Source organism: Pagrus major, chromosome 21 (genome assembly GCF_040436345.1).
Source record: "Pagrus major chromosome 21, Pma_NU_1.0".
NCBI classification, from domain to species: Eukaryota; Metazoa; Chordata; class Actinopteri; order Spariformes; family Sparidae; genus Pagrus; species Pagrus major.
This window is the reverse complement of record NC_133235.1, coordinates 23,789,214-23,799,495: the sequence shown is the minus strand read 5'-3', so window position 1 is coordinate 23,799,495 and position 10,282 is coordinate 23,789,214. Positions and strand designations below refer to the sequence as shown.

Genomic DNA, 10,282 nt, shown 5'->3' with positions numbered 1-10,282 from the left:
GTCTGGGCACGGCTCTCCAAGACTTTATAGGCGGGCGGGTGACGTCACGGAGCAAGGGGGCGGGGGGGAGGTGGCGCACTGGTGGAGAAAGTCCAGACGATTTGCTCAGAGACAGTCTCAATCAAAACAATCATGAAAAAACATGAATGAAAGTGCTCATGAAATAAAGAACCGGTGGAGCTCACGTTGATGAAGCTCATGTGGAGGAGAGAGGAGGAGAGGAGGAGAGGAGAGGAGAAGAGAGGAGAGGAGAGAAGGTTTTTTTTTAGTTTATCTTCATTTTAAGTTTTTTTTTTTACTTTTAACTTTTTGAAAAACTTTTTGAAACGTTTTCTTTTACTTGTACCTCCTATATTAAAGGGGCAATATGTACAAATGTTAGTTAAAAACATTAAAAATTAAAATTATCAACATTTTTTTTTAAACAGCTGTATTGACATCTGTCCATCTATATGAAACACTACAAAAAATAAATTAAAAAAAGTGAAGAAACAGCAGATTTGAAGTTATGATGTCTGTGTCTTGTGTTGTGGAGAAATCTAATGCAGTTAGCATGCTAACCAGCTAGCCCCGGCACCCCCCAGGTCCTCGAGCTGCCAGTCCGAACCACAAGCTGCACTGCGAGCTGAGCTCACTGGCTAAAGGAAGCTACAGTTAACAGCAGTTAGCGTGAGTTTCATTCAGTGCCTAAAAAATGATTTCATGTTGATTCATGGGGACATAAAACATCATACTTTACATGTGTGGTAAATATGTTTTCTTGACTAATTGAGGGATCTGCATATGTAAACAAATCCCTCCAATGAAAAACTGCATAGTGCACCTTTAATGTGTCACCTCCTCCAACAAATGAGATATGCAGCCACGTTGCTGTGGCTCATTCAACACTCCCCAGGACCAGTAATGATTTACAGTTTACCACCTTCAGTCATTCATCTCTTAAAGGCTACAATGTAAACACGTGTTGCAAATAAATGAACCTATCAACTGAACAGATCTAACATGTCATCTGCACAACATATTCAGAGCAGTAATGCAGCCTGATCATCGTGGGTATATCACAGCGGGTTATATAATTTGACTCCTCTCTGTTTACAAAACAATTATATGACTCATAAATTATTTCATTGAGCTTTATAATTAATTTATCAAAGCTGCAGAGACAGCAGTGAGCTTGTTATTCTACCAGAAACCTTCAGACACTCTTCAAAATAAAAGCTCAGTGCAATAAAAATCTAGAGTTAGAGTTCCCCCTTGTGTGTGTGTGATTCAAGGTGTGATCCCCAGAGTAACCCAGGTGAACTGCTGATCTGAGCTGCCACCTGGTGGACACAACGAGCAGCTCGGAGGCTCTCGCTCTGCAGGACTTAAATGATTTAAAACTCCATTAATTCACTAGCCTAGTTTTCTATAGTCTTTATTATTCACAAGCCTGCTGCCACAGGCTGGAACAGGGCGACTCAGTTACAAATAAAATTGGGCGAGATTTTAAAATCAGGAAACGTAGATGGGCCGGACATTTTCAGCAGCCTTGGATCAAAGCTTTTTTTTCTTTTAGCATTTAGTAATGACAAAATTTTAAACAAATGCAAATGAATGTTGAATGAAATAGCAAAACATTAGTATATGGTGACTTACGTGTACATTACTTCTTTATATGCTGAGATGGGGCCACGAACCATCAGAAACTGTGCTGCACACAGTAACCTAGGTAACCAGTATCCATATTTTTTGTCAAATACTACCTGAACATCTTGCTCATATAACCATGTATCGTAATGTTTGGGTAAACATTTATATTGATTATTACAGCAGTGATCTTTTTATAGGCCGTGCTGGGTTAAAATTAAGTTTAGGTAGTCACTGCCTTGAAAATACAACACCAACATTTCTGTGACTACTCTAAAAGCCATATATGTGTAGTTAGTGGTGCCAGCCAAGTCATAAAGATAAATGGTTACAACACTAAATAAAAATACATTCTGACGTCTAAATCACAGACGAGACGCAAAGAAGAGTGAGTCTGAAGATCTGTATTTGTGAGAACTTCATGAACAACCTGAGGGCGAGCAACAAGACACGTCAGATGAAGACGACAACCAAAGTAAAAATAATCAACGTAATTAAAACAAATGTTGGAGGGACAATCACAAGTGTTGAATAGTGCAGCTGTATATAAAGATTATAGTCGGATGCCGTCACATTAAGGAATGACAAAGAATGTGTTTCAGAGATTTGCACTATGCAACAGGAACGGGTAAAATACAGACCCATGCAGTAACAAACAATATTACACTGGGTCGATGCATTAGTTGTGCTGACTTTGCAGCTATATCTACTTTTGGAATGAAACAAAAGAGGCAGATACGAGGACTTGAAAAGATGTCAGAAGATGCTGATAATTACCATTAGGCCTGTCACGATGATTGCGTTACCGAGTTATCGACGTTACTTATTTCTTGTTTTTAAACAATTCCAATGTCTAAACATTAAGAATTAAAAGTTTACTGCTCTGTGAAAGGGTGTGCCTTCATTATTATACAATAATATTATCATGTTATCTATTGCATTAAATGACAACATTTCTTGCAATCAATTTTTCTGACAATAAATCATCCAACAAAAAGTAGTTACTGTGGCAGGCCTAATATCCATCAAAGGATTATGAGCATGACTTTGGCAAATGTACACTTGAAAACATCTTAAATATCAGCTCAGTTTGGCTGCACAGAACAATATTAAGATGCGACTGTACAGAACAAGTCTCTTATATTTCATTCACCCTGGTCCAAAATTATTCTATGAACTACTGACAGACATTTATCTCAAGAAAAACAACTGCACTGTGGTCCTTTAACCCATTAAATCTAGGTTTTCAAGACAAAATAAAAGTGGCAAAAAAGTTTTTTTTTTGCCGTGTTAAGGTTGCCATCTGCTGGACAGCACACTTATGTTTGAGCAGGCATTTTTTCTGTGCAATTTATTGAGAGGTTTATGTATTATGTCTCTCAGAATACCAGGGCCAGAATGAGGGGCTTAGACATTAATCCCTACATCTTATTTATGATGATTTATATATATATTGGTAGTTTCAACCCACAACATTTAATATTCAAGTCATGTCAGCTGCGTCCTGCTGTTGAAGAGCAGTGAGTGCATTTCAGAAGTCCATCATGCCGTCTCCTCGGATTTTCTTCTCTTGGGACTCTGACCAGGCTTTGTTGATGGTTCTCTTCATCTCGTCGTCTCCGTCTGAGTAAATCTTCTTCAGCATGTTCATCAGGCCGTCGCCGGGGTCTGCATTGTCATCGGCAGCGGGTTTTCTGTTGAGGGACAAAATGACAACAGTTCGTACATCATCAGAATAGTCTCATTCTCGTCCTGTATGCATACACCCAAGGTTGCAGCATATACAGTGACACCTGGCATACAGATGTGGTACTGCGCTTCAAACACCAGTCTGACATTAGCAGGAGAATGCACATTGGGAGTGAGTGGCCAGATGAGAGATTTTTTTTAACAAAGCTGCTCACAACATTGTTTATTAGCTAATTAAAACACATTGGTATCATTAGTAGTAGTAGTAGTCATATGCATCATATGAACTGTACAATTATTTGAAGGATGCAGTGGTCTTCTGTCACCTGTCGACAATTACTGCTTTGTTCAAATTACTTGCACTAAAATGTATCAATATTTCTTTGAACTTACTCTTTCTCTTTAGACAGCTTTTCCACCTTTGTCAGGCACTCCCACTTCTTTGCCGCCTGCTTCTTGCACATGACCAAGACCATGTCTGTTTTGATCTGTTGAAGGGAGAAAAAATGGTTACAGGCCTTTTCGAAAAGCCAACAAGACTCTGCTGCTTTGTTTTCCAACAGATATAACCCTTTTTGAAACCAAGGGTAAAATGCATGTCAACACTGAGCCTGCAATGCAGCAGTTGGAAAGAAAAAGGACTACTTGATTTCTTTGATGCTGCTGGATCTTCAAAAAACATTTAGGAATTGTTGAACAGAACATAAGTCATAAAGTAGGGTCGGATACCATTTCAATACCGATACTGAATGGTACCAAACTAATTCTTTAATAACACTAATTCTTTAACAGATGAAAAGGCTTTATTCACCTTTTTATAACTCTCCTTTTCATCGATGGGGTACAACAGGTTGAGGACTGTCATCTGATGGTTTTTCCCACCTAGATCCTTTACTAACACAGAGAAGGACCTACAAAAGACAAAAGAAAGAATGAGCAAATACAAGTGTATGGTTATTCACATGATGAATAATAAACACTGTGTATATAATGTATGTATGTTGATTACCATCTTACCCTTCTGTAAAGTTGACCTCCACGTTTTCTGATGGAATTTTGTGCACATCCTTCAATGTGAGGTAAATTTTGACGAATTTCTCTGACTCGTCCCAAGCTGCACAGAAGAGGCAAAAGTGTGAACAGTTTGCAAATACTTATTTCTTTGCACTCTCACAAATGACTGGCAGTCTTACTAAACAATGGTACCATACCATAGTTGGTGATCTTGACTGTGTATGTTGCTTTAGAGGCAGCAGACGGGTCTGCCTCTCTCCTGGCTTGTTGCTGCTTCTGTTGGCGTTTGACTGAAAGCTCCTTCTCCACCTTCTTTTGCTCCTGCTTCAGCAGCTCCTGCACTCTTTTCCTCTCTGCCTTCTCCAAGAGGGAGCCCAGCTCCTGCAAATCTGCCTCCAGCTGGTTGATCTGTATTGAGGAAAGAATTAGACTGTGGAGAAATGCACATCCCTGAATTTACTGACACCGCCAAGAAGCTCGTGTTTTCACCCATGTCTGTTTGTCACTGGGTCACATGACATGGAAGCTATTGAAAAAAAGCCATTGTATTATAAAGATATTTTTGAGGTTCTGGGAGGCGAGCTAACCGTCCTCCTGCTGCCAACACTGGCTGAAACTGAGTAAAAGACACTGCTGGGTGTCTCCGGAGTGAATGTCTGTCCAATATCCAACCTAAAACCAACTTCACCCTGGTAGGTGACCGGAGATCTTTGCTTGTCATAGGATGTCAACATAACGTTACAGCTAAATTGGACCTTGGACGCTATGCTTAGTTAGTCAATACATCCTCGGGCCCCCACTGTCTTCAATTTAAGCCGTACATTACATAAAATCTCCCGACTTACATCTCTATGCCATGATTACACATAATGAGCGCTAATGTTAGTTACACACTGCCCAGATGTTCTGGTATGTTCTAGCCAGCTGGCTACGGTGACTGACACATGACGTGACCGCCACACACGAGTGGGCCTCGTTATAATACATGTATTTATATTTATAATATTTTATAATACGCGTTTTAAGTTTGGTTTAAAATGAAGATAGATACTTTTTGACACTACAGCTACAAATAACAGACACTAGTGCTAAGAACATCTTTTCGCGGTGGCATGCTAGCTAGCAAAGTTAACTCATGTTAGCTAACATAGCGTTGCTTAAACTGGCATCTTGTAGTTTTTCAGCTAATGCCATAAACCCCAGTTCTGCCCTGTCAGCCTGCACTAAACTGAATAAAAAAACACGGTGTTTACCTGTTCGGTTAGATCCATTGGGGATGTGTGTTTATCAGTTAATGTAAGCTAGCTTCAGAGATGTGTTTGTTCACTCCTGGGAGTCTGCGGCTATTCTTTCTTCTTCTTTATGATGGGTGGTGTATGGAGAGCCAGCTTACAGGCGCACCACCGCCACCTACTGGACAGAAGTGTGAACATCCATAAAATATAAACATTTAAATTAATTGTTATATATACAGTATATTTATGGAGTATGGCCTAATATATTGACTCTATACATTGTTTAAATGTTTCTTCAATTAAATACAGTGGACAAACTTAATATCCAAAACCTCACCCTGTGTTCGAGACAGTAGGTAACAACTCAACTTGATTTGGGTTTCCTCAGTTCAGTCTGTAATAGTCCACCCTGATCCTAAACATCAACTTCAATGACTTTCAAGGACGCTCCAGGTTCAATTCCCCCCAAGATCAAGGACCCAACAGGCATACTTTAAGACATGGATCGAGGATAATTAAAAGCACTTTTAATGACCCACCCATCCGTTCATGTCTTGTTTCAAAAACTCTCAAGGCCCTGACTTTTTTTTCTCTCAGATTCACAAACTCACCAAGATCTCAAGGATCCATGGGAACCCTCAAAACTACACATGAACCAACCACATGAAAGGGAAGTCATTCAAACGGAGTATTTGACTTTGTATTTTCTAACCACACTAGGATAAGATATTGCAGCTTTCATATAGTGGATTCTTTGGTCTGTCAGCACTTTTACCTTAGTGGAGGATATCCATTTTTTTCTTGACCATATTTATATTAAAATACTATGAAACATTGCTACTTCATGTTTCAACTATTACATCTGAAAAACAACTAAGACACTGGAGAAAAAAGGTTTATAATGTACAACATTTATTCATAGATTTCTGAGTACAGTAAGTCACATGGAAGTTTTCTCCAACAAGGAGTCACATTGATATTTTTGAATTTTATGCTTTTTGTTGTTTTTCATAAGAAAAGAACATATAAATATATCCACATATTGAATGTGGATGTCCTGCTCGTCTGATTGATTTTTCATGGCTGGCTGTAGTGTACAATGGTCACCACCTGGCCCTGAAAACCCCAGACATCTGGTTGTGGTCAGCCAAGTCACGGAAGACAATCCGACTCAGTCTCCACCTGCGCTTTACTCCACGAGGTCTGGAAGTCAACACACATCTGTTGCGTATCCTCACAGGGCAGCTGTCCCTGGGTAATGCCGCAATTTCTTTATCTGCCAACTCCTGCAAAAGATATGAAACAGTTTAGAAATTCAATAATTATTTGCATTTGAAATGATTTGGAATCATAATTATACATACTGCACACTGAACCATTAATTAGGACAACAGAAATTAATGGAAGAGCAACATAATATAAGACCACATAATCACAATCTGATTCTGGTGATATCTAATAAATGATAACACTAACTTAAGTTCTACGACACACGGTGTAATAACTGGATATTGCATCATACCTGAAGCTCTTTGGGCAGGATGGTGTTCTTCCTCAGTGCATTGATCCGGAGCCTCTCATCAGCATAGTCAAAGGCCATCTGTCTTCTCTTGACGTCCCTCAGCATCCTCCAGTCAACGTAGTAACTCCTCACCTGCTCCACCGCGCCCCAGCAGCTCCTCAGGGCCTGCACACAATGTTCCAGTGGTTGTTATTACTTGACAGCTTATATTATGCCCCGGTGTACACAGAGCTACTATCTGCAAAGCATTTTTGCAGATAGTAGGTTGAAAACACTGGTGATGTTCATATTCAGACATACACGTACATAGGGATAATATGAGCACAGACCTACCAACTTAAAGGAAACATCAGTTTTTCTTGTGAATCATGCACAGTGCTATGTGCTATGGACAAGTACGGTCAGCATGGTCTTTAGGACAGCAAGGGCTTAGGCCTTTCTCCTTTACGACTCACTCACACCCACTGTAGTGACATTTTCTACCCTATTCAGCTCTCTAGCTATCAAATACGACCAATATTGATGGAGACGATATAGAGAATTGAGAAGAACCTGCAATTTGTCTGCTGTTTACTGAGAGAAATTATAGGAGGAAACAGCTCTTAGACAGAATCACCTGATTCTTCTTCTGTCATTTTTGTAGTTTTTTGTAGACTGTAAAGTTCAAGAGAAACATTGAGCTCGTACATTTGCTATATCTACATAATAATACCATGATGACCACTGGGTGACAAAGTTTCTTACTAGCACAATCTCCTCTCTGCTGTCAGGGGACAATGGTATTCTTCAAACTGAGATCATGCAAAGAGGCAGCTCATTGTAAGTAGTACAATTTTTAGCCTTCTTATGTAGTACACACTATATCCAACACTATTTTTTAACACCCTCGATAACAGAAGATAACATCTTCCTCCTTGACATATTCCACCTCGGCCTCATAAATGTATTATGTATATTGTAGATACAGTATATGCTCTGCCTTGTGTCCCTACTATCTACCCTACCGACGCCCTAGCTTGATGTTTACCCTTCAGGCTTATACATGTCTTTATGAGTTAACGTTTCAATAAATCAGTAATTTGTGGGATTGAGGCAATAAAAGAGTGTCTGAATTATTTGACAGCATCTGCTTCGGTCACCTGACCTGCAAAAACAGACTGACTGGTCTGAGACTGATGTGAAGACTCATTGATGTGGTTGTCCCAGGTAAGAGATGATTTAAGGACACCGTTAGCTTAAGACAAAAGATATTTAATAATAATAATAACTAAGCTACCACAGCTAATTACTAGTGACAATCGCCTCAATTGCAAACCGGACCAGCATTTACGATAAATACACAGACAGCTATTTAGCATCAACATTACTTAGCAGGCTAACTAGCATTAGCTACTATGCTAACGTAGGAGAGCTAGTAAGATGACTAGCTAATTCTGAATACGTTGCGTTCTCAGTGCTTTGTCAGAGATGTGCGATACGATCACAAAGTAAACACTTTAAATTAAACCACGTACGTTATCAAAAGTAAGTTACCTGCTTTGGGGCGCAGACAGAGGAGTAAAGGGCATTAAACCCCAGACATGCTATCCTGTGGGCCGCCATATTGAATACTGTGTTGTGCAAAACCACCGAGAGGGGAAGAGACAACGCTGGAAACATCGCCCCCTGTCGACCAGGAGGGTGAAATGATTGATGGAGGTGATATTTAGATTTTAATTTAATATTTATATTAACTTTTAACATTTAGATTTAGATTTAGATCAGACATTTTTACTTTGATTTAATATATAGATCTAAAAATTACTATTTACATTAAATGTAATATTAAGCTTTAACATTTATATTTAGATCAAAGATTTTTACTTTGATTAAACATTTAGATTTAACAATTAACATTTACATTTAACATTTAACATTTAGATTTGATATTTACATTCAACATTTAAAACTGAGATTTAACAGTTAACATTTAGATTTAAATGTCATGTCTTAATTAACATTTATATTCAGATAAAACTTTTTTACTTTGATTTGATATTTAATTTAACATTTCACATTTTTTTCATTTAGAATAACCACAGTAACCATAAACCAGAAACATTCTGACAAAGTTTACAGGTAGTGCCGCATTCTCATGTGCTTTTGAGCCAGTAGTAAAGTTTTGTTATATCTGTAGTGACATTTATATACATTTGAACATAGCAACAGTTAAAGTGAACTTTGTGATATTGCCCCTACATAAAATATGAATAGACGAGGCATTAAACGATTTGAAAGTAGTTGAATTCTCTTTAGCAAACAATGCTGTAAAGATCCTTATCGTTTATGTCTGTATGACAAGTATAACATTTCAGGTAATGGACAGTGAAGGTGATAGATATCATCGTTGAAGAGACTGTGGTGCAGGTATAACCTCCTGCACCTACTGTAGGACACACTGATTGTCTGACCATTACACATTTACTCAGAGACATTTGTTTGCAAAATCAGATTTGGTAACAGCTGTAATGGCATACTTGAATTGCTAGTTCAACACCAGCTTTACCTTGACCTTTTGACCCAATTTACAGGAGTCCATCCAAGGTTTGGGACTTGAAATTTTTGTACCCTTGCAGTACTACCTCCAAACCAACAGGTGGCAGTGTTGTTCTGTTAGTGTGAGCTCTCTTTTCTGAGTGGTGTCCCTTTTCATCCTGAATCTAAACCTTATGTCTGACTAAAATCCTATTCTTCAATCTCCTGAAACCCATCAACACCACTAACAATGAAAGTCTCGTGATTTAAGGAAGTAGATACATAAAACCTCGCACTGTGGTCTTCTTTCACCGTATGGTTCAGCAGGGCACCGTCTTAAACTGTTTTTTTTATAGAAAGAGCATTTAACAATACCCACAGATTCCATTTAAGTTTTCTGAAACCATCCCCATTATTTTGGCACCTCGAGGGGATGCGTTCTTGGATAAATATTTACACATGACAAACTGCAGGCAGTGCTTCCTCTATAAAGCAGGCTGGGAAATCCTTACAGGCCTCTGAGCATTGAATTAAACTTGATGGTAGATGAAAGGCATCAATGTAGCTTTAAGATAGCGTTGTTATTTTTCTAACCTTGTGTTGAATATATAGGAAGAGCAACACAATAACGTGAGTATCAAAGTATCTCTTTTACTGAATGAAACAGCAATTTCATTTT

The 10,282-nt window shown here is 38.7% G+C and overlaps 2 protein-coding genes across 2 annotated transcripts; both read right to left on the bottom strand.

Moving 5' to 3' along the window:
- Positions 1–2,018: 2,018 nt before the first annotated feature.
- cacybp (calcyclin binding protein) lies at positions 2,019–5,703 on the bottom strand. The gene is made up of 6 exons (XM_073491885.1): positions 5,586–5,703; positions 4,530–4,740; positions 4,336–4,432; positions 4,130–4,229; positions 3,712–3,806; positions 2,019–3,323 (listed from the first exon to the last, which is right to left on the bottom strand). The coding sequence occupies exons 1-6, from the start codon at positions 5,601–5,603 to the stop codon at positions 3,161–3,163; spliced, it is 684 nt and encodes a 227-aa protein (XP_073347986.1). The 5' UTR covers positions 5,604–5,703; the 3' UTR covers positions 2,019–3,160.
- Positions 5,704–6,573: 870 nt separating this feature from the next.
- On the bottom strand, positions 6,574–8,716 carry mrps14 (mitochondrial ribosomal protein S14). The gene is made up of 3 exons (XM_073491226.1): positions 8,623–8,716; positions 7,090–7,254; positions 6,574–6,853 (listed from the first exon to the last, which is right to left on the bottom strand). Exons 1-3 carry the CDS (start codon positions 8,689–8,691, stop codon positions 6,671–6,673), a joined length of 417 nt encoding a protein of 138 aa, XP_073347327.1. The 5' UTR covers positions 8,692–8,716; the 3' UTR covers positions 6,574–6,670.
- Between the last annotated feature and the right edge of the window lie 1,566 nt (positions 8,717–10,282).

Coding starts and splice junctions, on each gene's coding strand:
- mrps14 (XM_073491226.1), bottom strand. CDS start 8,691: ATGGCGGCCCACAGGATAGCATGTCTGGGGTTTAATGCCCTTTACTCC. Junction 7,255..8,622: donor CTGTCTGCGCCCCAAAGCAG/GTAACTTACTTT, acceptor CATTGTGTGCAG/GCCCTGAGGAGCTGCTGGGG. Junction 6,854..7,089: donor TCCTGCCCAAAGAGCTTCAG/GTATGATGCAAT, acceptor TATCTTTTGCAG/GAGTTGGCAGATAAAGAAAT.
- cacybp (XM_073491885.1), bottom strand. Junction 3,807..4,129: donor AAAAGGAGAGTTATAAAAAG/GTGAATAAAGCC, acceptor TCCCTTCAACAG/ATCAAAACAGACATGGTCTT. Junction 3,324..3,711: donor AAGCTGTCTAAAGAGAAAGA/GTAAGTTCAAAG, acceptor GTCCCTCAACAG/AAAACCCGCTGCCGATGACA.